Source organism: Hyperolius riggenbachi, chromosome 1, assembly GCF_040937935.1.
Source record: "Hyperolius riggenbachi isolate aHypRig1 chromosome 1, aHypRig1.pri, whole genome shotgun sequence".
Lineage (NCBI taxonomy): Eukaryota > Metazoa > Chordata > Amphibia > Anura > Hyperoliidae > Hyperolius > Hyperolius riggenbachi.
In genome coordinates this window covers 351283627-351311368 of record NC_090646.1, presented here as the reverse complement: position 1 = coordinate 351311368, position 27742 = coordinate 351283627, and the positions used below count along the sequence as shown (strand labels likewise).

General features: G+C 41.7%; 1 protein-coding gene across 1 annotated transcript in view; it reads left to right on the top strand.

Moving 5' to 3' along the window:
* The window catches only part of JAK3 (Janus kinase 3), a 161378-nt gene that overhangs the window by 56364 nt on the left and 77272 nt on the right, over positions 1-27742 (top strand). Inside the window, exons 5-10 of the mRNA XM_068234112.1 lie at positions 331-476; positions 7993-8278; positions 9843-9962; positions 17989-18146; positions 20575-20686; positions 26294-26477. Of these exons, the coding sequence (XP_068090213.1) occupies positions 331-476; positions 7993-8278; positions 9843-9962; positions 17989-18146; positions 20575-20686; positions 26294-26477 (1006 nt within the window). The remainder of the gene's footprint in view (positions 1-330; positions 477-7992; positions 8279-9842; positions 9963-17988; positions 18147-20574; positions 20687-26293; positions 26478-27742) is intronic.

Below are 27742 nucleotides of genomic sequence, written 5' to 3'. Positions count from 1 at the left end.
GGCTCAGGTATATTTTAATATAGGTTGTCTTAAAATCCCTGGACACAAAGTGCGGTGTATCACCTGATCACTACTGGGTTGAGTGTTGTATGCTTAATACAGTAATGTGAAGCCTGAAGCCTGACTAGGGTGGAGTGTGCAGTATATACTGCAGTTTTCTAAATTTTTCTGGGCTTCCTGATTTGATAGTCTAGCTGTGCCTTTCTTGTCCATGTGACACTATAATGAGAATTGACTTACATTATGACAACAGTACAAGTTGTACTATGTAATTTTTAGATGTCTATTGGATTGTCTTTGAAATGAAATGATCTCTTTTTTTCATATCAGTGTCGTAGTGACTTCATAACTGGTGTAATGCAATTCCCTGAAAATATAGATGTACAGGAACAGTGTCTAGCGTTAGCAGTTCTAGACATGATGAGACTGGCACAGGAGAATAACAAAACCCCAAAGCAGATCCTTAGTAGTGTTAGGTAAGTAAAGTCATATTATCATTTAATAGATTGCCACAGCGTCTGTGATATACGGCCTTACCAGTCCACATTGCACTAGCAATGTGATTGTAAAAGCATCTAATAAAATGGTGCATAATACATTTTGTTTATGTTGTGATCAAGTAATTTGTTTCCATACATTTTTTTCCTCTTAACTCTAAAAGAGGCATGGTTATAAAAGACACAGAGGTGAACTTTGAGTATTTGTGTGTTTCATGATTTCTTCAATTTCAAGCATTTTTTTTTTTTTTAAAGAGGCTGCTCGTTTGTCTTGCATTTCTTTGTTACCTTTCTTTTTTTGGAGCTGTAATAATAAGTTTATTATATGAGTGGAGGAACTCAAGGAGTTACTTCCTCTAGTTACTTCCTTACATTTAGAAAGTTCTTAAAGAAAACCTGAACTGAAAATTAAAAGTCAAAATAAGCATACACAACTCATACTTACCTCCCATGTAGTCTACTCCACAATCTCCTTCTCCTTTCCCGCGTCCTGTTTGTCCACTGTGATCAAGGGAATTCTCCACCCTCCATTTTGAAAATGGCCATTACCCCATAACAGCTTTCTGGTCAGCACGCTGTTAAACTGTAACATCGCCCACTTGAGCCATAGGGAAACATGGACATTACCTGGCACATCAGTTGTCCTCTCAGCAATAACTGACAGCAACTGATTTATTTCAGTTCTGACAAAATGTTGTCAGAACTGAAAGGGATCATTGTCAGAAGAAAATGGTGAGCTTCTGAGAGGAACTGAAGGCAAGGTAGCTATGTAATGTTCATTTGAAGTTACCTCATGTGTTTATTTAAAATAATTTTACTCAGTTCAGGTTCCCTTTAATTTTTCTGTATTTAGCATCTTTTATTTTGTGATGGTTTCCACAATTTACATTTTTTACATTATGATTTGCAAACTTTAAAGTGTAGATCCACTTTCCCAAAAAAATTAAAATCCTTTTATAAACAATCGGAGCATCTGACACATAATATCAAGATGTATTACACCGACATAGCTGTGTTTACCATGGTGGGCCTTCATGTCATCTGCATAATATTACTGACACCTGCTATTAAGCTGGAAATTATTACTCCATCTCTTCCAGAAAAGCAAATATAAACAAAACACTTGTATCTGGCTGTGCAAACAATGCTGATAGCAAGAGGGTGGTGAAAAGCATAAAACCTATTTATTTATTTTTGTTGGGAGCTGAACATACCAGATTTTTCACCACACTGATATGGCTACTCTGCACCATTCAACTGTAACCCATTACTATGAAAATAAGAATATGAGACACCAAAAAAAGGTCTATGTAGCATTGCTACAACACATACATTTAATTATCACACACTCCTCTGGGACGTGTCTTTTACAGCAATTCATATATTATTGCTATGGTTTTCAGAAAAAAATGCAGCAGTTGCTGACAGAAACTGAAAGATAATATTTTACAAAAATCAGTTACCTAAATGGATTGTGCAGGGATTCATGAATTCTGTTATACAGTAGGTGTGGATTGTTGTACTAAAATTGAGTTACTCTTTAAAGAGAACCCGAGGTGGGTCTGAAGATTATTATCTGCATACAGAGGCTGGATCTGCCTATACAGCCCAGCCTCTGCTGCTATCCCAAACCCCCCTAAGGTCCCCCTGCACTCTGCAATCCCTCATAAATCACAGCCACGCTGCTGACAAACAGCTTGTCAGAGCTGGCTGTGTTTATCTCTATAGTGTCAGTCTGCTGCTCTCCCCGCCTCCTGCAGAACTCCAGTCCCCGCCTGCATCCCTTCCCTCCCTGCTGATTGGAGGGAAAGGACGGGGGCAGGGACCGGGGCTATGCAGGAGGCGGGGGAGCAGCTGAGACTGACACTACAGATGTAAACACAGCCTCACAGCATGGCTGTGATTTATGAGGGATTGCAGAGTGCAGGGGGACCTTAGTGGGGTTTGGGATAGCAACAGAGGCTGGGCTGTATAGGCAGATCCAGCCTCTGTATGCAGATAACATTCTTTAAACACACCTCGGGTTCTCTTTAAGGATGTTTATACATACTTAACAATGCTGATTTTTTTTGTGTGTGTGTGTATATTTATTTTTTACAATTTGCAATTTCTCACATAAAAATCTTTTAAATAAAATAGCAAATCATAGATGGGAACCGTAAAGTGTATGTATAAAACAAGTAAAAGCAAGGAGTTTTGAATCAGGATGATACCATTTATTGGCTAACTTAGAGATGAATAAGCAGTGAGCTTTCGGCTTATAATAAGCCTTCGTCGGACTTGGTCCAACCAAGTTAGCCAATAAATGGTATCATCCTGATTATTATTATTATTATTATTATTATTGATTTATAAACCGCCAACATATTCCGTGGCGCTGTACAAAGTAAGAAACAAACATGGGGTACATAATAATACAGACAATGGTGTACACTAATATACAAGATACATAATTAGTGACAAAATACAAAGAATGATACAAAATACAAATTATAGAATTGGTAATGACAGTGATAAAAGTAACATGATGAATAAAATGTATAATGATTTCCAAGACACAAAAGGGGGAGAGAGCCCTGCCCTTGCGAGCTTACAATCTAAAGGGAATGGGGGGGGGGGGGGTAAACAGGAGGAGGTGTAGTATGCAGCAAATATATAGAGGCTTTGTGTTTTAGGATACCTAGTAGGAGTGCAATTTGGTCTTAGTACAAAGGGAAGTGGCCTAAGGTAGCGCATATGCGTGTCGGAACAAGTGTGTTTTTAGAGAGCGTTTAAAGGTAACAAAGGTTGGCGAGTGACGGATGTGTTGTGGGAGGGCATTCCAGAGGAGGGGTGAAGCGCGTGCGAAGTCTTGTAAACGTGACTGTGAGGATTTGATTCTAGAGGAGGACAACAGAAGATCATGTGCCGATCTGAGATTGCGATTGGGTTTGTATCTGGAGATTAGTGAGGATATGTACCGGGGAGAGAGATTGTGGAGAGCTTTGTAGGTTAAGATTAGGAGTTTGAACTGAATCCTCTGGTTAATTTGCAGCCAGTGAAGAGCTTGACAAAGAGAGTCGGCAGAGGAAGATCGAGAAGAAAGATGAATGAGACGAGCAGCTGAGTTCAGTACCGACTGGAGCGGGGCCAGTTTGTTAGACGGTAGTCCACAAAGTAGTACGTTGCAGTAGTCCAGACGAGAAATTATGAGAGCATGTATTAACATTTTAGTTGTGTCTTGAGTGAGAAAGGGACAGATGCGAGATATGTTTTTGAATTGGAGATGGCAGGAGCTGGTAATGGAGTGAACATGAGGAATAAAAGAGAGAGATGAGTCGAATATCACCCCCAAGCACCGAGCTTTGGGAACTGAAGTTATGGGAGTGTTATTAACATTTATTGTTACTGATTCAAAACTCCTTGCTTTTACTGATGGCTACCACGGTACAACACTCTACTGCTTCTACTATAAAACAAGTACATACAGGACTTGTGCTAGACAAGAACTATAGAAACGCACATGGGCCAAACAGAGGAGTTCAAATTGTGTTGCTAATAAATAGCTCAATGTCAGTTAGTAGCAGAACCCCAGTGCTCATAGATGATGTATAATCTGATGCCATGCACTGTACAAAACTAAAAGTTATCAGATAAATGATTAAAGAAGTAAAGGGGAAAGAATGGAGGAAAAGCAAATCAACAAAAACAATTAAGAATTATATTTTTTGTTTCAAAATTATGTGTATTTAATTCACACTAACAGATAGCCACAATGATAATTGACAACTGTGCATTTAATTTACAAATATCAATATGCACTAAGTGCACAATGGGGTGCTGATTATGGACATGACACTTACACTCTTAAAGAAAAATGGTAAATGAGCCAACACTTCATAAACAAACAAAATTAGAAAAAAATCTGAAAAATTTACACTAAAAAGCAATAAAAAAAATTAGTCAAGTTGAAAAGGGGCCCAGTTAACATATTCATTCAACCCTGTGGATCTATTAGTTTCTAATTCAAAAATCCATTTAATTTCAAGTCTCAATGACATTTTATCTATATTGTCTCTAATGTTTGAGTAACAACAAATGGTTAATAGGCAAGTGGTCTGCTGAATATCTTATTTACCTTGATTGGGTTTTTAGTGGATTGCCACCGTTATTAAGAGTTTTCCCAGATAATACCATAAGTCCCCTCATTGTATGACCTACATCTATTTTTGGGCTACGTGGATGTGGGGATGAGCCCTTGTCCCTAATATTGAGACAAAGGTGTTTTGCCAGTGCTAGGGGGTGTTGGCTGTTCTCCATTTGTAAGATAGTCCTCCTTTACCCATACATTTAAAGCCATGGGTTGGTATTGTCAATCACGTGTATGATGTGTGAAACCTGGTAATCCGCCGGAGCTAAGCCTCGACTGGATTGCTCCAAACAGTCCTGGAACTAACCAAAATAGAAAAGAGGCGGCACACCACTGGCTGCAAAAAGTTGCTTTGTTTTCAGAACAGGTGTACTGCATGTTACGGACTCACAGGTCCTTCATCAGGTGCATAACACACTGAATACACACAATGCAAATATAAGCTCATGGTTGGGTGTCCCCACCCTGAGCTGCACACTTGCTCCACCCAACATATCATTAACCCTTAGTGTACAAAAACACAGACATAGCGAACATATTGCATAGTCACTGATTTCAATGTGGTCATAAGGCACTCCCTCAGGATACCAACTAATAACATCACATAAATGACCGTGATTCTGGGCACTTCCTATTACAGTCTGCACCATGAAATGACCCATGGGAATAAAAATAAGGTTCACATGATTTTTGATGATCTTTTTGCAGCCAGTTATGTGCCGCCTCTATTTTGCATGAGTTGTTATTGACCTGCGCTTTTGCATGGTTCATTTAAGGGGAAAATAGTGTTTGTCAGGCACTGTAGAGCTGTAGCACATTTGCTAAATAAATAGCACAGCAGCTAGATCACTGAGCCATGCAAAGCCCTGTGATGAATAGTGAAATATGCACACATGTCCTTTTTATCTCAGTAGAGTTGGTTTCAACTTCAAATATGCAGAAAACCACAGAAGTTCATGGTTTCTGCTCAACTTGATGTTTTGTTTCCAAGGATATATTTATATACAAGAAGCCAGGAAGTCTGCAGTTTTTTTATTGCACCAATTCTTAACCACTTTACCCCCGCGCGTACGTATTTCTCTGCCCCTTTTTCCATCCTTTAACAACCAGGGACGGAGAAATACGTACTTTCCACGTTCCCAACGCTGTCCGCGCTCCCGCTCGTAAACACGCCGCCCACCGCTAGTAAACACGCCGCCGCCCGCTCGCCCAGAGATCAATGAACGGGAAAATACATTCCCGTTCGTTGATCTAAGCCCCGCAATGATTCGCTGCTCTCCTATGGGCAGCGCGATCATTGTGAGAAAAAACTCACGTGTCCAGCCTCCTTATACTTCCTCCAAGCTTCCGGAAGGAAGCTTGGAGGTCGCATTAAAACAAAAAGTTACTGTGGCCATCTTGTGGCCAAATAGTAAACTACACCCTACACATTTTTCACATACAAATAAATGACTTTTACACATAAAATTAACTCATTACCTCCCACACTCCCCATTTTTTTTTTTTGTAATTAAAAAAAAATTAAAAAATTTACAATTAAAAAAAATACATAAATAGTTACCTTAGGGACTGAACTTTTTAAATATTTATGTCAAGAGGGTATAACACTGTTACTTTATAAACTATGGGCTTGTAATTAGGGATGGACACAAAAATGAAAAAAATGCACCTTTATTTCCAAATAAAATATTGGCGCCAAACATTGTGATAGGGACATAATTTAAATGGTTTTATAACCGGGACAAAAGGGCAAATACATTTCATGGGTTTTAATTACAGTAGCATGCATTATTTAAAAACTATAATGGCCGAAAACTGAAAAATAATTATTTTTTTCCCCACATTTTTCCTATTTTCCCATTAAAACACATTTAGAAAAAAATAATTCTTGGCATAATGTCCCACCTAAAGAAAGCCTAATTGGTGGCGGAAAAAACAAGATATAGTTCATTTCATTGCGATAAGTAATGATAACGTTATAGACGAATGAATGGAAGGAGCGCTGAAAGGTGAAAATTGCTCTGGTGCTCAGGGGGTAAAACCCCTCAGTGGTGAAGTGGTTAATATAGACAAAACCCACACATGGGAAATGATTCCCATCAATTTGGTATGGTAGAAACAAGTTTATTATTAGCTTGAATTAGCTTGAAGAAATGTATATTACGGCAAGTAATTGCACATTTCTTAATAAGTCAGGCGCCTTAAAGTGCACCTCCTCTTTTAAACAACAGCTGGATGCAATGGTGAGAAATGGCATCCAAGTTAATTAATCAGCTTACCTGGCTACCGTGCATTTGCATAGTAAGTGACAAGCTGGACTTTGAAACTTTTTTGGTTTCTTAATGTGTAACATGATGAGTGGAGGAATGCGTTACATATTCTCTTTCACGTTATTTATGCTGTACATGGACTTCTTATTTACATTTATGCAGCTTTTTTTTTAAGAAGTACTCATTTTTTTAAATAATTACTGCCTGAAAATTTGTTTTACACATTTATTTAACAAGATAAACTTTTATTTTTTTTTTAAATCTAGGCAAATAAATGTTTTATATTTTAAATTAGAAAAATATAAATAGTGATAGAAAATAATTTTATAATTTTAATAATTATTAATAATGCAATAATAATTTTAATTTTCTGCAAGTGCAAAAAGACAGATTAATTACTTTTAAACAGCAAAACTATGGCTTAAAAAGGCACAGCCAGCTATTAACTTTACATGAGCCTACAGTGTTTATAATTAACTTTTACTAAAAAATACTTTGTTAATATGCAACATTCAGTGCTATTTGCTGACATTGATTTTCAGACAGTGCTTGGCCACTTATGACCACTAGCTGGCTGGCACATGGTTAATAAATTTGTGGTTGTGCAATTGTTGTTGGGTGAGCACTTGCCATTTGCACTTTTTGTGTGAATTTGGTACAGGTGAGTTTTTGGATCCAGTACATGTCACTGCCTGTGTAAATTTACATTGGTACCTATGCAAAAAACGCATGGGCAAATCGCATGCGATTTCCCTATTAAGTACATTGCATGCAATTCGCATGCATTCCACTCGCAGGCGAATTCTGCGGCTCTTTTGTGCGTTTTTTCACCGCTGATAAAAACGCACCTCAACAACGCTACAGTGGAAACAGGCCCATCCACTTGCATTACATGTGCGAATCGCATGCGGATTCGCGATAGTGGAAACGAGCCTTTAATTTTTATTTTTTTTAATTTGAGACAGTGCGTTTATCAGGCCATTGATTCGTGTATGGACTCATGTAAACATCATGTGATATGTGGCCTGATAACCTCTCTGTTGTTGGCCGATCACTTAAAGTCACTAAATGTTCTTTTTTCCTCCATGTTATCCAGCTACAAACACTGTGTCCCACAAAGCTTAAGACAGAGCATTGTGAAGTTAAACTTCTTTTCTCGCAAGAGACTGCGACGGAGTGTCCAGAATTCCCTCAGAAAGATTCGAGCTTGTACACTTAATGTACTTCTCATCAAAATTAAATATCTTGTGGATTTAGAGAAATTGGACCAGGATTTTGGGACTGAAACGTTTGCAGTTAAAAGTACAGAAAGAGACAGTAAAGACTTACTTCTCACCGTTTCTGGAAATTCAGGTATTATGTGGAAGAACAAAGACAGTGAGGTAAGTACAGAATTAGCATATAAAGTGGTCACTGCTTTCATAACCTCTAGCAGCCCCAGGACCGCCTAACGCAGATCGGCGTAAAGTCCTGGGGTGGGGATTTGCACCACCCGCTCCGCTCCGCCATCAGTCTCCCAGCAGCAATTGCCGCTAGGAGACTGTTATTAGTACAGCGCTACAATCTATGACACGTGTGATGCGGCTGTCCCCCTGGGAGACACCAAAGTGATCCACTGTCATAGGCTGAAGCCTATGACAGTCAATTGCACTGATTGGCTGGTGGAGGGAGGAGGCTGGTGGAGGCTGTAAAATTAAAAAAAAAAAAAAACACAGGTTTATTAAAAAATAAATCAGAAAAATATTTATAAAAAAAATTAACAAACATCGTGGGAGCCATCACAACCCAACAACAGAGAGCTCTGTTGGTGGGCAGAAAGGGGGGAGGGGGCGGGGGGGGGAATTTACTTGTGTGCTGAGTTGTGAGGCCCTGCAGCGAAGCCTTAAAGCTGCAGTGGTCTATTTTGTTCAAAATGGCCTGGTCTTTAGGGGGTTTAAGCCCGTGGTCCTTAGATGGTTAAATATTTATGTTTTAAAAACAGAAAAACTAGGTGCAACAAAAACACATCTGGAACCACCGACTATGAAATCAATTCACTTAAAGAGGAACTATACTAAAAATAATTCATAAAATTTTTACTTCATAAATTACTTGGTCAGTGTTTGCCCATTATAAAATCTTTCATCTCCCTTTCCTCTCAATGATTTACATTGTAAAATGTATCACAGGTGGCAACATCTATACTGGCTGGCAGGTGGTTCGCTTTTTCTACTGTTCTGAAGCCAGTAGAAAAAATACCTGGTCTCTCAGAATGCTCTGGGGGAAAATTCTGCATAGCTAAACAGTCTAGGCTGTGACATCACTGGAAGGGCAGGGCTACATACCAATATGAAGCAATATATAGCTATAGGAAGTGTTTCTGTGTCTGAAACCAGAATAATTCATGTAAAAGTGGGTATCCTGAATAATTTACTACATTCTACTCTTTCATTTGATGTCCTTCAATAGTGCTTTAGGTGTGGATGTCCACACTGCTTCTTAGTATAACTGTAGTTTTGAAATTAGCATATGTGAGTCAACATTTGCAGCAAAGGCGGGGGGCAGCAAGTAGGGATGATCAATGAGATGCAAATTCTTCTGAAATTATGCAAATTTTGTATTCAAATGTATGCGGTTTGAAAATGGACCAATCAATTTAAACCCAGGTTTAAATTGATTTAAGCTGCATACATGTGCATACAATTTTGCATACATTTGCATCAACTTGGAAGAATTTGCATATCTTTGATCATCCCTAGCAGCAAGTAAGGTAAATTATTTATTAAGTTATTTGTGTCACTTTTTTTTTTACACATAATACAATCAACTAATTTTTTATATAAGGGTTTACTGATTATGTTTTCCTGATATTTTAGACTTCAGTACAGTTTTTAACTCTTATGCTTATTGATTATATCTGTAGTGTCATTTGTATGTTGAATAATGTTGTCACTTCTTTTTCTGCAGCTATGGCAGCCATTTTGTGACTTTCCTGACATTGTAGATATTAGAATAACACAGGCCAACTCGAAAGTAATGCCAGAAGCTCGCATTGTGACAATCACCAAGCAAAATAGCACAATACTGGTGGGTGAGGATTGTGATAATGGAATTTATGTATTAGTGGGTGTCAGCATCAGCATAGTGGTGTAGATCATTTGTACAGTTTTTTAGTATAAGCAGCTGTCACCAGACCTCTGTATGGTCCACAAAGGAAGGCTGACTCCATGGTGAATGAGAAGACTAAAGAGAATATACAGTTATTCGATCTGTTAATACAATTAACTGATCCCTTCAGAAATGGAAAAAGTCAAATGATTTAAAGAGTTAAGTGCAGGCCTAATGCATTGTTCTCCTCCTTATGGCCCATGCTTTGTAATGCATCACTAGTCTGTAGGCTAGTGACACATCTTTTCAGCACTCAATAATTGTGTACGTGCACACACTGTAATGCTTGGGGGTTATACTTTCTGAATCAGCGTGTGTGCTCAAGACTATGTAGATGGGTAATGGAAGAGGCTCCACAGGTGGCCACAGGAGTAAAGAACAAGGAAGCAAGATTGCCCAGAGCAACTGCAGCTCTGGGTGTCCGATATCGCCTATCTCAGGTTCAATCACTGCGCATACTTCAATCCCTGTAAAATCATAAAAACATATAGTGCCCAATATTGCTTGCATCAGGCTACAGCTAACACCTCGTGCTGCACACCAGGGGGTAGTGCCACCACCTTATAGGGGAAATATAGCAGGTCCCCCCTCCGTGCCCGCACTCACCGGAAGAGCGTCTTGCTCAACTGCGTATCAAATCAAACTGCTTTGCCAGCCAAGGAGAATCAAGCAGGTGATAAAAGGTACATCCATTTATTGGATTAAAAGTATCCGCAGGCTTACAGTTCCAAGGACGCAAGTTTCAGCTCCACCGCGGAAGATCTAGAGCCACTCACTCCCGCTGTTCGTCCTGCTTCCTGATTACGTCAGCACCCTCCTCCGACTCCGCCCTACACCTCCCCAGAGCTTAACTGGATAGATCAAGTTAAGCTCTGGGGAGGTTGTTGAATGGCGGAGATTCATCGACGACCTCTTTATTGTCTGGGGAGCCTCTGCTCAGGAATGGAGTAAGTTCCTGGAGAGGGTGAATGAGTTGTGTCCCAATATAAAGTTGGAAGCAGTGGTTGACACAATCAGTGTTGACTTTTTGGATCTCACCATTTTTAAAGATAGAGGGCAGTTATCCACTCTGTGCTTTTTTAAGAAGACCGATAGAAATGGATTTATCCCAATGGGGAGCTGTCATCACCCTTCCTGGCTGAGGGCGGTCCCCAAGGGCCAACTTCAGAGGATCAGGAGGAACTTTACCCAGAAAAAAGATTATGTTGAGCAAGCGACTGTACTTACACGTAGATTTGTGGAGAAGGGATATAGTCCGAGAAAAATCCATCTATTAGAAGAAGAAGTGGGCAATATGGACAGGGACGGGTTGATATGGTGGAGAAGAAACAGGGATGTTAAACCTCCTGAGCTCCCCTTTATTTCCACGTTCAATACTCAGTTTAAACAGGTGGAAAGGATTTTTCACAAATATTGGCCGGTACTTCAGCAGGATGCTCGATTGAATCTTATTATTCCAGAGAAACCTAAGTTCATTTACAAACGGGCGCCCAATTTGAGGGATGTTCTGGTACCGAGTTGTGTCAACCCTCCAGGACGGGTGGTTATTCCGTGGCAGAGACCGGGTTACCATGCATGTAGGGGTTGCTGTATCTGTAGCGACACTACAAGTGTGAGCACGGATGTGGTGAGATCTAACGTCTACCAACGTGAGTTTAAACTTAGACAATTCATGACCTGTGCCACAACGTATGTGGTGTATGTTCTTACTTGTGAATGTGGTTTACATTACGTTGGGAGGACTACCCAACCACTAAAGAAAAGAATCTACCAACATATGTATAATATCCGGAAAGGGTATACGTGGCATAGTGTGTCGGCCCATTTTTTAGAGGTACACAATAAAGACCCAGGAAGTCTGAAAGTTGTTGCAGTGGAACATGTAAGGCCACACTGGCGTGGGTCGAATCGGCTGCAGCAGCTTTGTAAAAAGGAGACCGAATGGATCTATAGAATGGGCTCCTTTACCCCAAGAGGTTTGAATATAGAACTAGACATCAACTGTTTTATTGCAAATAATTAGGGTATTACACATAGTTTTTTGTACACTGTTTTACACTATATATATATATTCAGGTTTGATATGAAGTTTTGCACTTATGTATATTTATGAAATTGATTAGGAGGTATATTTATGAAATTGATTAGGAGGTATGATATTTTGAAGATTAGCACTGTCACTTTAAGGATGAGGAAGCACGAAGAATACTGTTGGGTAGTTATATATTTGTCCAGCGATAGAGGATGGGGTTAATTACTGTATGGAGGACGTGGCTGCATTAGGATGCAGTTAATGATCTAATAGTAAGTTTGGTCACTGTTTATGGGTTAGATATGTATGCTGGATGCAGTAGCTGTAAGGATCTGCACTGCATCTGCATTGTTATAATAAGCGAGGGGGGGGTTGTCCACACTGAGGGTGGGTAGTATAGTTGATACAGTTATAATTTAGGATAGAGCACTGTCACTTTAATTGTAGTGATATTGGGAAAGCAAATGAATTGAATGGGTAACATTATTTGAGGGAGCCATTCACTATGGGGGTCATCTAATAATGGTCACGGATTTAATTAATGGGTAGAAATTCTGAGGTTTGTCACTTTATTGATAAGTGGCACTTGCACTGTTGTCATTTGATGGGGGGATGTGTAATTGGGTGGGGGGTTAGTAATAAGTCATGCGTTATGAATTATGCTAATATCTGGAACTGTCACTTTATTGATAAGTCGGTGTGCACTACTGCTATGTGTTGGTGGGATGTGCAATGGGGTGGGGGGTGTAATAATTAATAATGTATGTCTTATGCAATATGGTAATAATTATCTTTATGGTGAATACAGAGTGATTATAATGAGGGATGTCGGAATGTATAGCAATGTGAAGCGCCGGGTCTCCTATTGAGATATAACCAGGTTGTGATTGCTTAATGGGTGATTATTGATAATGTATGGTAAGATTTTAAGAATTTATGTTTTAATTTGGTTTGTAATTCAGCTGCACGGCGGAGATACTGAGCCAGCACGCTTTGATGGTAACCTAGTAGCAAGAGAGGGCGGAGCTGCGGGTGGAGTCGGGGCGGGGGGAACGCCGTGCAGCCTTAAAAGCCTTACGTCAGTGCTTTCCTCCAGCCCCTGAATGAGTCACGGACTGTGACGAAACGCGTAGGGCGGAGTCGGAGGAGCGTGCTGACGTAATCAGGAAGCAGGACGAACAGCGGGAGCGAGTGGCTCTAGATCTTCCGCGGTGGAGCTGAAACTTGCGTCCTTGGAACTGTAAGCCTGCGGATACTTTTAATCCAATAAATGGATGTACCTTTTATCACCTGCTTGATTCTCCTTGGCTGGCAAAGCAGTTTGATTTGATACGCAGTTGAGCAAGACGCTCTTCTGGTGAGTGCGGGCACGGAGGGGGGACCTGCTATATTTCCCCTATAAGGTGGTGGCACTACCCCCTGGTGTGCAGCACGAGGTGTTAGCTGTAGCCTGATGCAAGCAATATTGGGCACTATATGTTTTTATGATTTTACAGGGATTGAAGTATGCGCAGTGATTGAACCTGAGAATTGTTGATCAAGGTGGAGTGAGCCTTTTTGTAATTGCGATCCCCTGACTTTGGTGGTGTGAGTTTGTTCCAGTGGAGCGCAGTATTTTCATAGGAAGATTTGATATCGCCTATCTCGCTAGATGCTATCTGATACAATACACAACAGACGTAGTCGGTAACAGGCTAGGGTCATACACCTTAGATCAGATGGCTGCGGTACAATGGACTAGGCGGAATCGGAGTCGGTAACCGGCTAAGGTCATACACGTTAATTCAGAAAAATAACAAACGGCTCAACTAACGGATAAATATATATCGCAGATCTGCATATATATTTGTCAAGAAACTAGATAAAGCACGAGTAATAACAATTAACAAGACAAACAACAGACAGACAGACGGAAGGCATTGCCAATCTAGTCGCTGCCCCAGCGATGGTAAACATTCACACTGACATAGACAAAACCAGGGCCGGCCTTAGGTTTCACAGCTCCCTAAGCGTAACCAGATTTTGGTGCCCCCCCACATTCATCCTCTTCGCGTGTGAGCGCACCACACACACACACACACATACACTAATGGTGGGGGGGTCGGGGGGATCTGCTGCCTAAATACACTAAAAGGAGATCTGCGACTGCATGACTAGTAGTCTAAGTCTATAAACACTGAAGGGGGGGATCTGCCTACATATACAAGACTAGTAGCCTATATACACTAAGGGGGGAACTGCCAGATCCCCCCCTTTAGTGTATATAGGCTTAGGCTACTAGTCTTGCAGTCACAGATCCCTTTTAGTGTATTTAGGAAGCAGATCCCCCCCCCCATTAGTGTATCTAGCAGCATAAGCATATTCCCCCTTTAGCGTAGGGAGGTTGGGGAGCCTTACTTCTTGCTGGTCAGTCTTCTCTTCTTACTGTCTGCAGAGCAGTCTGCAGACTTAGTGCCAGTGTAGGTGCCAGGATTCTGGGAGCAGGAGAGAAGGACTCGTCGTCACTCAGGACATGCTGCACGCTTCTCTGCGGCAGCCTTAGGCTCAGCGCGCCTCCGTCCATCCTGATTCCTGACATATAGCTACAAGTCCCCCCAGTATAGGTAGCCAGGCATAGGTGACCCAGTAAAGGTAGCCAGCTATAGATCCTCTCAGTATAGGTTAGCCAGGTAGGTGCCCCCAGTATAGGTAGCCAGTATACTTGCCCCAGTATAGGTTAGATAGGCATTTGTCCCAGCTATAGGTTAGATAGGTAGGTGCCCCCAGTACAGGTTAGATAGGTAGCTGCCCCCAGTGTATAGGTTAGACAGGTAGGTATCTGCAATATAAGTTAGATAGGTAGCTGCCCCAGTGGGTAGGTACCCGCAATATAGGTTAGATAGGTAGCTGCCCCAGTATAGATTAGATAGGTAGCTGCCCCCAGTATAGGTTAGATAGGTAGCTGCCCCCCAGTATAGATTAGATAGGTAGCTGCCCCCAGTATAGATTAGATTAGGTAGCTGCCCCCCAGTATAGGTTAGATAGGTAGCTGCCCCCCAGTATAGGTTAGATAGGTAGCTTCCCCCCAGTATAGGTTAGATAGGTAGCTGCCCCCAGTATAGATTAGATAGGTAGCTGCCCCCCAGTATAGATTAGATAGGTAGCTGCCCCCCAGTATAGGTTAGATAGGTAGCTGCCCCCAGTATAGGTTAGATAGGTAGATGCCCCCAGTATAGGTTAGATAGGTAGGTGCCCCCAGTATAGGTTAAATAGGTAGCTGCCCCCAGTATAGGTTAGATAGGTAGGTGTCCCCAGTATTGGCTAGATAGGTAGCTGCCCCAGTATTGGTTAGATAGATAGCTGCCCCCAGTATAGGTTAGATAGATAGCTGCCCCCAGTATAGATTAGATAGGTAGCTGCCCCCCAGTATAGATTAGATAGGTAGCTGACCCCCAGTATAGATTAGATAGGTAGCTGCCCCCAGTATAGGTTAGATAGGTAGGTGCCCCCAGTATTGGCTAGATAGGTAGCTGCCCCCAGTATAGGTTAGATAGATAGCTGCCCCCAGTATAGGTTAGATAGATAGCTGCCCCCCAGTATAGATTAGATAGGTAGCTGCCCCCCAGTATAGATTAGATAGGTAGCTGCCCCCCAGTATAGATTAGATAGGTAGCTGCCCCCCAGTATTGGTTAGATAGGTAGCTGCCCCCCAGTATTGGCTAGATATTTAGCTGCTCCCAGATTAGATAGGTGGGTACCTCCCCTCATAGTGGATTGGAAGCCGCGGGGAGGGCAGCCCGACCTCTCCCTCCCTTCCTCTCTGGGCCATCCTCCGTGCCCCCCCCCTCCGATGTAGACTGCAGCAAATTGCAATACAGAGAGAACAACTCACCTCCCTGGTTCCGATCGCCGGCGCCTCTCACTTGCCGCTGGTCGCCTCTTCTACCTAGCCGCTGATACACACTACACTAAACTTCCTGCTTCCTACGCTATGTCGGGCGGAGTCTGAAATGAGAGTCAGACTTTTATGTCGACATCAGCCAATGGATGCAGGCATGCAAATTCCCATGCAGCTGAATGGTAATGACTCAATCCTGAGCCAGCTTGATTACAAGTTGCTAGCTGAAGGACTCTCATAACAAATACATGCAATATTATGCAACAACATGCATGTAGGAAATCCAGGGCTATCTGGCTGAAGTTCAACTGCAGCAAGCAATAGGAGGAGTCATGATAGCATCCTGAGCTCCTCTGAACTGCAGAGTGATTGCAAATGACAATGAGACTTATTACGAATGCGCAACCAAATGCAAGCAGATAAGTCAGAACTGCCCGGTTGCAGTTCCACTGCAACCGACAGAACATGCTACAGGAGAGATCCTGACACACACCTTTTTTTTCCTTGAGGTTTGCTTTAAAGCCCAATTGCAGAATGTTTCTCTCCCTACCTAACAAACTGCTATCCCCCATCCGCACCCTGGCCCACCAAAATTCCAAAATTCCTATGAGGTCCTTAACTTCAGAGGTCATATGAAGTACCCTCTGCGCAGAACACTTGAATGAGACTTTATGCTGGACATACACAAGTCCACCCGGCAGCTTGATTAGCCGCCGGATCGACTCCCGCCGCGCCCCCGCGCATCCCCGCGGGCGGCTGGATCGATTCCCGCACGTCCCCGCGGGCGCTCCTTATTTTCCGCTCGATTCCCCGCTATTGTCCGCCCGCAGGGATCGAGTGAGGTATCGATCCAGCGGGTCATCGGACCTGTCGGAAATTATCAATCGAGCCATTAGCGGCTCGATTGATAAGGGCGCATCGGCCCGTGTATGCCCAGCATTAGACTTGCTGTCTAGACACATCCATCCTCCACTAGTCCTGCCCTATGCTGCAGAGTTCCACTACAGGATGGAAAGCTGGCACTGTGCCTCCTACACAATACCATACACTTTGGGCCTGATTCAATTCCCAAACAATAACATTGCCTGATCCAGAAAAAGGCGTTAATTTAAGCTTTGGAGGGGAAGGGACTAAGTTCTCTATTTCTTTTTTTTTAATTACTATATTTTAATTAAAATAAAAAAAAAATGGCTTAGCCCACTCCCTTTTAGCTTTCTTTAACCCTTTTTCACCCATGCATGCTGGTATAGCCAGGATGGCTGACTCAACCTGCATGGTCTACCATTCTAACCATACCAGCCACCTAGTGGACCCAGTTCTGAAGCTCAGTTAGTGGTGTTCCCAGCTGATTGGCGGAGAGTGGTTCCAGTTGGTCGGTGGTCCCAGGGGGTTGGCACAGAGTGAAGGGATGTGATGGGGAGCAACTGTGCCAGGAGAGCATTACACACCAAGTAAGTGGCAGGGAAATTGGTGGCTCTATGTGAGAACCTTGGTTGACAGATGGGTGTGTGTGCATCTCCCGGAGGAGTGAGGCAGCAGTGCCGTGGTGCTTAAGGACAGCAATACAGCACAAAAACCTTGCTTCCCATTGACCAGGACAAAGGAGCAATGCTCATGCAAATATCTACTATTTGCCTGAGTAATTTTCGTAATGCTTGACGATTGCACGAGTGAAGCCAGAAATCGGAATTGCCAGTAATCCTCGTGCGATATCCAGATGATAAGCAGCTTACACGCTGTGAGCTACTTATCACACTGAATAGGATATGGCCCTTAAACCCCTCTCGTTCATCACCCACAATAAGTAAGAAGCATCCTGAAAAAAGTGAAACCTAAGTCAAAAACTCTGGGCTTTCACTACATACTTACTAAGCACAAGATTTTTTGACATGCCGTCTTTATAGGAACAGATGAGAATATTATTAGTGATATTCAAAATTATTTTTTTTATATTTGACTGTTTTATTTAATGGATTATGCAGATTTTCTCATTAACATATTTTCCAATATATTATTTATTTTGTTCTTTGTCCAAGGGAGCACAATTTCCACTCTTGAAGGAAGCCTTGTCTTTTGTATCTCTGATTGATGGATATTATCGAATTACTATAGATCCTAACCATTATTTCTGTGAGGAAGTGGTTCCTCCAAGATTGCAGTGGAATATAGAAAATCAGTGCCATGGACCTATTACGTGAGTCATTCTTTTATGAACACATACTGTATGCATGTAACAACATGTATGGTTTTCAGTTTTACACTTCACAATGGCTTTTTCGAAGCAAAATTATACACAGGAGCTCTATGTCTTTATAGTTGCACTTATCCAACCCCTACTGAAATATGCTGCTCATCTCATTCAGGTCTCCTTCTGCTCCTCTGATGTTGCCTTTCTCTGCCATTCCCTCTATTGGCTACCAATTACTCAAATGATCCAGTTCAAACCCCTAACCCTGTTATGTAAAACTCTTCATAAGCATTCACTGCCATACATTTCTTCATTAAAATCCAGATGTCATCCAACCAAGAACCTTCACTTCATTTCACCCATGAAACTGTCCTGTCCACCAGCCTGTTCCTCTACTCTCACTATCGCACCCTGGATTTGTCATGAGTTCAGCTCTCCTTTTGAACGCTCTCCCACACCTAGTCCATCATGCTCCGAGCTTGGAAACCTTTAAAAGCACCCTTGAAATGCTTTTTCAGACAAGTTTATAATTTTGTCCTAGTTAGAAGTTGAGGCTCACTTGCTCATCCCTTAGCCCCTATACTTCCTCCAAGTGTCCTCACCCCACTATTCCCTAGATTGTGAGCTGGCAAGTGCAGGTTCCTCATCCCCATGTTTCCTATTTCTGTTTTACTTCATCTATTAAATTAACACGTATCAGTATTGCTGATGTTTTTAACTGCTCACAAACTATGTACAGTACAGTGCCTTGCAAAAGTATTCGCCCCCTTGGCATTTTTCATGATTTGTTGCCTCACAGCCTGGAATTAAAATGAATTGTTTGAGATTTTGCACCATTTCATTGACAGAACATGCTTGCAACTTTATAGATGTATTATTTGGTGTATTGTGAAGCAAACAACTAAAATAAAAACTTCTGCGTTCATAACTATTCAATCCCCCCTCCCCCCAAGCCGCTTTGGATAGATTCTATGAGCTTGCCACATCTTGCCACTTGGATTTTTGCCCATTCTTCAAGGCAAAACTGCTCCAGCCCCTTGATGTTAGATTGTTTTTGCTTGTGAACATCCTCAACTCTAATCAAAGATTCTCTATTGGATTAAGGTCTGGACTTTGACTAGGCCATTCCAACACATTTAAATGTTTCCTATTAAACCACTCAAGTGTTGTGTAGCCGTATAGTTTGGGTCATTGTCCTGCTGGAAGGTGAGCCTCTATCCCAGTCTCAAATCCGTGGCAGACTGACACAGATTTTGCTCAGGAATATCCCTGTATTTAGCAACACCCATCGTTCACTTGACTCAGTCCAGTTTCCCAGTCCCTGCTGCTAAAAAGCACCTCGATAACATGATGCTGCCACCACTATGTTTCTCTGTAGCAATGGAGTTCTTGGGGTAATGGGCTGTGTTGGGTTTGCGCCAGACATAGCATTTTGCTTGGTGGCCAAAGAGTTCAATTTTAGTCTCATCTGACCAGAGCATCTACATTCAAACATTAGGGTAGTTGTCAGTGCCTTCTTATTTTTAATGCTAAGCAAAGGTTTTTTGTGGCCACTCTTCGATAAATCCCAGCTCTATGGAGTGTATGGCTTATTATGGTCCTATGGAAAGCATACATATGCACATGTCAATTTTCAGTTTCTTATTTTATTTAATTTAATATTTAATTCATTTTTATACATTTTTTTTAAATTTCACTTCACCAACTTAGACTATTTTGTGCACACCAATCACATAAAAAATAAGATTGAGAAGCATTAAAATTACCGGTTGGAATGTCACAAAATAGGTACAAAGCTTTTGCAAGGCACTGTATGTATTTTGTATTGAGTAACTGGATGTTCTAATTGTACTGTGTGCTAAACTACTCATACATTATATCTATGGTCCCTCTATTGCCTGTTTTATACTCTGTACAGCGCTATAGAGGATGTTGTTGCTATATGAATAAAACATAACAATTTTAGTTTAGTAAATGATTCACAGTCTGGTATTTTATTTTGTAGTATGCATTCCATCTACAGTAGCTAGAGCTGTTCTTATGAATTCTTATGGTTATCACTGCGGATTCATACATATAGAACGATGACATTTTCTGCAGTATTTTACAGACTTCATCAAAACTTTCATGTCATTAACTGTTCCTCAGAAGCACTCACATTCTTATCCTTACCATAGTCTAAGGACAAGGATGGAAGGGGTGGGAGGGAATATAAATGTTTTCTGATTGAGAGAGGAAACTGGAGTGCCCAGAGGAAATCCACAGACAACATGGAGAACATACCAGCTCTGTGCAGGTAGTGTCCTGACTGTGATGTGAATCTAAGATTAGGATGCTGCTAGACAAGAGTGTTAGCCATTGTGCTTCTTGTGCTAAGGATTAAGTAATAATGTAAGTTCCTCTTATTGACCAGTGCTCTATGGCTGTATTACAGATCAGAATTTGCAATCAGCAAACTGAAGGCAAATGGCAGTGTGGGAGGCAGCTATGTCCTGCGTTGCTCTCCTCAGGATTATGACAAGTTCCTGCTGACTGTGTGTTTGGAGGTACAATTCTGTTTCTTTCCCCTTTTACTCATGCAGTTGTGTGTTACTATTTACTGAAATTTTTTAAATAATTTTTCAGCATCAGATTTGGAATCATTTTTATTTTTCCAAATAAATGTGCAGTTACAAAGAATTTGACTTGGAAGTTGCTTATTGGACGCAAACAATATGGTACCCAGAAAGGCGTACGTACGAAAAGGGCGTCGGGAAAAAAGGGCGCGTGGTATAAACGATAAATGGAAATATCGTTTATAGAAATTATTGTGTAGAATTTCGTTTATAAATAGTGATTTAAAAATGTATAAATCACTAAATAATGTGTATGAGATCGGCAATTCTTAAAACGTTAATCTTCCCTGTTTGTAAAGTGAAACTTATATTTTCGTTTATTAAAAACCCTCCCTGTACCTATCCCTAACCCCTAGACCCCCTGTTGGTGCCTAAACCTAAGACCCCCCTGTTGGTGCCTAACCCTAAGACCCCCCTGTTGGTGCCTAACCCTAAGACCCCCCTGTTGGTGCCTAAACCTAAGACCCCCCTGTTAGTGCCTAAACCTAAGACCCCCCTGTAGGTGCCTAACCCTAAGACCCCCCTGTAGGTGCCTAACCCTAAGACCCCCCTGTTGGTGCCTAAACCTAAGACCCCCCTGTTAGTGCCTAAACCTAAGACCCCCCTGTAGGTGCCTAAACCTAAGACCCCCCTGTTGGTGCCTAAACCTAAAACCCCCTATGGATAATAATGTTTTACAGACATGAATAAATAAAGAATGTAAAGAAAAAAAATGTAAATTATTTTTTTGGGTGGATAATAATGTGTTAGAAATGTTTTAGAAATAGTGATTTATTATCTTCATAAACGTTATTCGTCACGGGCTCATTTTGTAAACTTAAATCATCACAAACATAGTTATAAATCCTTAAAAATCTCCGGGCGCCGTTATAAATCCTTAAAAATCTCCGGCGCCTTATTTTCCCCGTTCAGCGCCCATTAAACGATATTTATAATGAAAGTGAATGGGGCGCCCTTTTTGTCCACTTGTCTCATGCGCCCAAATCTACTGCTTCCCCCAGAAAGCCTGTATAGACATTACAGTCTACATCAAATCAGAGTGACCATGCATTATGCTAGGATGTAAAATAGATCTCCAGTAATTCATGTTATCTCATATATAGCAAGCCCACCATGCTAAATGATAAAAAATAATAATATTATAAATAATACATCTGTTTAAAGAGGAGCTGTCAGCCATACTATCTCATACTATCATACATACCATACTATCAAACTACTAAAAAAAACCTAATATATATGTAGATAAATACTTGCTATATTTACATAACATATGTATTGTACTTTCCACATTTTGATTTTAGTGATTTTTCTATAGTAAACATTTTTTTTAATGTGTCTATCTTGAAGCCAATCCTGACATCATTTCCTCCCTTACTCTGTCTGTGTATCATTGCCTGCCCTCCTCCCATTCTTCAGATGTCACAAATCATTATTGTTTAACTCTGCAGAGGTGGTTTATTTGTATGGATCGGATTTCATTTCACAAGCTGCTTTTCTCAGCTTCTCAGCATGAGACATAATGGCCAATCAGAGAGGAACAGAGGTGTGGGAGGGAAAGAAACTCCAGCCAATCAGGCTGCATTAGTTATGTCTGAGGGAAATTAAGAAGAAATAAAAAATAAACTCAGCATGCCCTGCAACTTCCTTTGTGTGACCTATGTACCAAATAAGAGCCAGGGAAACTGAAGAATTATGTTTTATGGAGAAGAAAAGTAAGAGTGATATTAAACTTTTAGATTGCCTGGTTAGCATCCTTATTACTTGTTTACCAGATTAAAATAAATAATTGATTTTTGATTTTATGCCTGACAGTTACACTTTAAATATCATTTTACTACAGCTGCAGTTTTCATGTGACTGCTGAGGTCTGCTGCAGCCATCTTTACACAGTGTGTGTTGGTCAGTACTGAACTATAGCAGCCTGGGCAGCACAGCTTTTTCAACATGTAGTGCAAAGAGGCCACGTGCCATTAACCACCTTAGCGGTATGGACGAGCTCAGCTCGTCCATTACCGCCAGAGGGTGCCGCTCAGGCCCTGCTGGGCCGATTTTGATAAAATAAAAAGCAGCACACGCAGCCGGCACTTTGCCAGCCGCGTGTGCTACCTGATCGCCGCCGCAGCGCGGCGATCCACCGCGTGCAGCGGCAAAAGAGGGTCCCCCCAGCCGCCCGAGCCCTGCGCAGCCGGAACAAATAGTTCCAGCCAGCGCTAAGGGCTGGATCGGAGGTGGCTGACGTCAGGACGTCGGCTGACGTCCATGACGTCACTCCGCGAGGAAAGCCAAACAAGGAAGGCTGCTCATTGCAGCCTTCCTTGTTACTTCTGATTGCCGGAGGCGATCAGAAGAACGCATACGGAGTGCCCTCTAGTGGGCTTTCATGCAGCCAACTTTCAGTTAGCTGCATGAAATAGTTTTTTTTTTAATTTAAAAAAAACCCTCCCGCAGCCGCCCTGGCGATCTCAATAGAACGCCAGGGTGGTTAATGTGCACCTCAGCTACAGTCCCAGAAGTTAACAGTCAGAGAACCAAGCATGAGTTTTGTGACCACTGCAGTTTCAGTAAAATTATGGTGTTAAAAAATTACATATAGCACTACTATCTTGTGACTGGCTGAGGAGTGAGCTTGTTAGTTACATGCTGTTATCATAGTTACATAGTTTGGTTGAAAAAAAGACATTCGACCTCCAAGTTCAACCAACAGAAAATAAATAAATAAGGAAAAACTAGGTACATTTCTGTCCCGCACCCTCACATTTTCTAGTTGATCCAGGGGAAGGAAAAAAAAATCAAGGCTTGGCAAATTAACGTTTAGCAAATACCTTCCTGGCTCCAGGTAGCAGTCAATAAATTCTCTGGATCCCACCCCTCTTTGTCTTCTGTCCCTTAACTAGTTCTCTATTGACATACTGTACATACATTTTCTCCTAGTCCCTGTATTCTCAGCTTCTGCACCAGGCTATTGTGGGGAACAGTATCAAAACCTTTGAAAATTCCCAACTTCACTACATCTACAGCTTTCCCAAGATGTAGAGTAAATGTGCATTCACCACTTCATTAAAGCATGTTGCATGTTGGTGAGACAAGACAAATAACATTTACATTGCGCTTTTCTCCTGACGGACTTAAAATGTTTAAGCTGCAGCCACTAAGGCTCGCTCAGCCAAGACCTGTCTTTAGTAAACCCATGCTGATGAGCTGAAATTATACTATTCTATGCTATAACGTTTGTTAGAACACCTTCATACAGCTTACACACAACTAATGTTAAGCTTACAGGTCTATAGTTTCCTGATTTTGATCTTTTCCCCTTCTTGAATAAGTAAAAACATCATCTCTCCACCAGTCATAAGGAACTGAGCAGCTAGAAAGAGAATCAGAGAGAATACAATAAAGTGACCTATAGATAACTGAACTTAAAGAGAATCTGTACTGTAAAATTCTTACAATAAGAAGCATACTATTCTATTCCTTATGTTCTCCTGGGCCCCTCTGTGCTGTTTCTGCCACTCCCTGCTGCAATCCTGGCTTGTAATTGCCATTTTTATGCAGTGTTTACAAACAATAGACATAGCAAGCAATAGGCTGAGAGTAGCTCAGTGTGTGAGTCATACAGAGTGTGCAGGGGGCCTGGAGAGGGTGTGTATAGCTTCTATCCAATCACAAGCAGCACAGCACATTCCAGCCTGATTGCCTGAGCCCGACAGACCCGACAGAAGAAAGAAGATTAGATCATATAACATAGATAACACAGCCACTGTGCAACTAGGAAAGGCTGCAGTAAGACAGAGCACATTAGAACAGCTATAGGAACTTATAGGATAGAAGAAATAAGGCTCAACATTTTGTTACAGAGTGTATGCCATCTGTGCCAGGTGCCTTATCTAACTTGATTTTATCCAAGGTTACAGACTACCCAGCAAGCTCATGGTGAACCAGAACTCCTAGGAATGTGTAAGGGGCTACAAAGGTCCAAAAAGCCCTCTTACTAAAATATTAGGCAAAACAAATGTTTGCCTTCTTAAAGCAGTGATGCATTGTGGGAGACATCATATGCTCACTCCAACCTGAATTATCACAAATACCTTCTGTTTTAAGCAGGAAAACTTTTGTTTTGCGTGATTTTATCCAAGCATGTTTACACACCTTTATGCATTAAGCAATTCATGCTGAATGAAGTAGATTGGGAACCATCCAGAGCTGTATTATGAGACAAGGGCTTTACCTTGGTAAAGACAAAAGCAAAGCACGCATTGAAAGTTTCAGCTTTAATTTGGTCTTCCACAATTAAGTTCCCTGACTGATCTTTTAAGGGCTCTTTCACACCAGAGCCCTTTTTCAGCGTTTTAAGTCTATACTTTGCGTTAACCAAGGTAAAAGGAAAGTCCATAGACTTTCATTTTACTTTTCACACCCGACACTGCATTTTCGATGCGTTGCGGTACGACGCACCCGGGAGCTGTTTCTCGTCGGGAATCAGCATTTTCCCGTTGGGTTAATTAATACTACCACCGTTACTCAGCGTCGCACCCCAGATTCCCGACGACAGCCGCAGGCTTCAACGCGTGCAGAAGAACGGCTCCTGCACGCGTTGGCTAATGTGAAAGAGCCCTTAGTGTCCTATATTCCCAGCCTTCTTCCTTTTTCAAGTTATGCATTTGTAAAACATTTTGGGACTTGACCTTGTGTCACTAGCTACTGGTGTTTCAGCTTCCAGGTTTGCAAGTTTGATTACCTTCTGCTGTATTCTTTAATGCAGATGCAGTTCTTTCCTGCTTTAGGCACTTAAATAGACACTGATTTTACACTTAATTATGTCCAAAATGGTGTTATTTATACTGGCTGTTTTTTGGGGTCTGGAATTTTTATTGGGAGTAAAATCTAAAGTTTTTCATTTACTGTATATGTTTGCTCAGTATATCATTGGATAGCATACATTTAATGTTATTAACACCACTCTTTACTTTTTTGTAGCACTTGCTGAAGCAGTAGAAGGTTTAATCACCTATTTATGTTTATCAACCTCCTTACTCTTTGAGCCTACCTATACTTCCCTCTCCAACCCCTATAATCCCAGGTTTCCATTGTCTGTCTACTCTGGCTAGATCCCATAAACCCTCTAAACCCTCCATCCTCCCCCTACGTCACAGTTTAAAATTCTTCTCCAACCTTCTAACCATCTTCTCCCCCAGCACAACAGCGCCTCCCCTATTTAGGTGCAGACCGTCTCTTCTGTAGAGTCTGTACCCGACTGAAAAGTCTGCCCAGTTTTCTAAGAACCCAAACTGCTATCAGTTCCTAAAGATCGATGTTAACAAAAGTGTCAGGCCCATTTTTGTTACACACATCCTCTTCATCTGTTTTTGTTATCTGTCATACAAGATGGAAGAAACAAGTCATCAGAATACTTTTTAGGAGAGAGACCAGCTTTGAAAGTTTTTTGTCTATTTGGAGCCTAATTATTTATGGTTCTTTACATGACATTTTGTTTTTATAAATTGGTGTCTTCTTTCTGTGCTTCCATCATTTCCACAGACTCCATTGGGCAAGGACTACCAAGGATGTTGTATTCAGTGCAAAAATGACACATTCTCTTTGGCCGGAGTCCCACGACATTTCTCTAGTCTGAGAAGTCTCCTGGAATATTACCAACAGCACAGTTTACGCCTGGGGAGTGTCTCCACATGCCTTATAAGTTGCTGTCCTCCTAGGGCCAGAGGTGATTATACCAACATGTTTTCACTATGTTTACTTAAACTTAAAGGAATTCTGCCAACAAAGAAATATACAAACTACCTTTGTTGAATAATTTAATAAGACACTGGATCTGAGTTGTGTAATCTGCAGAAAGTGGCAATAACATGCAATTAACAAAGATTTATTATCATTAAGTTGCTATAAAAAAAGGTCTGCAGGTGTGCCCCATGCCCAAAATATATCAGGCCTCCAGATTAAGAGCAACCATATAAAAACAAAGGATGACTAAGTGGCAGTTTCCAGGTCCAGGCAGTACTCTAAGTACACAGGCAGGCGTTGTGTCATTCTGAGTGTTTGCTTTTGTCCAGAGTGTTTCCTTATTTATCCAGACCAGTTCATGAGAATTAAGCAAAACATTACTTGAGGATGCATATGGGCATCCTTGAGGTGAAGCTTTTACTCAGGCTGGGAACCACATCCCTGTTAAATAGACACTGAAGCGAAAAAAAAATTATGATATTATGATTTGTATGTTTAGTACAGCTAAGAAAAAAAACATTAAGATCAGATACATCAGTCTAATTGTTTCCAGTACAGGAAGATTTAACCCTCCTGTCGGTCTATTAAAAACCGCCAGGGGGCATCGCTGCCATTTTTTTGATTTTTTTTTTAAATCATGTAGCGAGCCTAGGGCTCACTACATGATAGCCGCTGCTCAGCGGCATCCCCCAGCCCCTCCGATCGCCTCCGGCGATAGGCGATCAGGAAATCCCGTTCAAAGAACGGGATTTCCTGGAGGGCTTCCCCCGACGCCATGGCGACGGGGCGGGATGACGTCACCGATGTCATGGACGTCGTGACGTCTAAGGGAGACCCGATCCACCCCTTAGCGCTGCCTGGCGCTGATAGGCCAGGCAGCGCAGGGGTCTAGGCGGGGGGCTCTGCAGCAGCGCGGCGATCGGTGTGCTGATGCAGCTAGCAGAGTGCTAGCTGCGTTCAGCAAAAAAAATTACGCAGATCGGCCCAGCAGGGCCTGAGAAAACCTCCTGCGCGGCTTACCCCGAACTATGTTCGGGGTTACCGCCAGGAAGGTTAAAGAGAACCCGAGGTGGGTTTGAAGAATATTATCTGCATACAGAGGCTGGATCTGCCTATACAGCCCAGCCTCTGTTGCTATCCCAAACCCCCCTAAGGTCCCCCTACAATCTGCAATCCCTCATAAATCACAGCCACGCTGATGACAAACAGCTTGTCAGAGCTGGCTGTGTTTATCTCTATAGTGTCAGT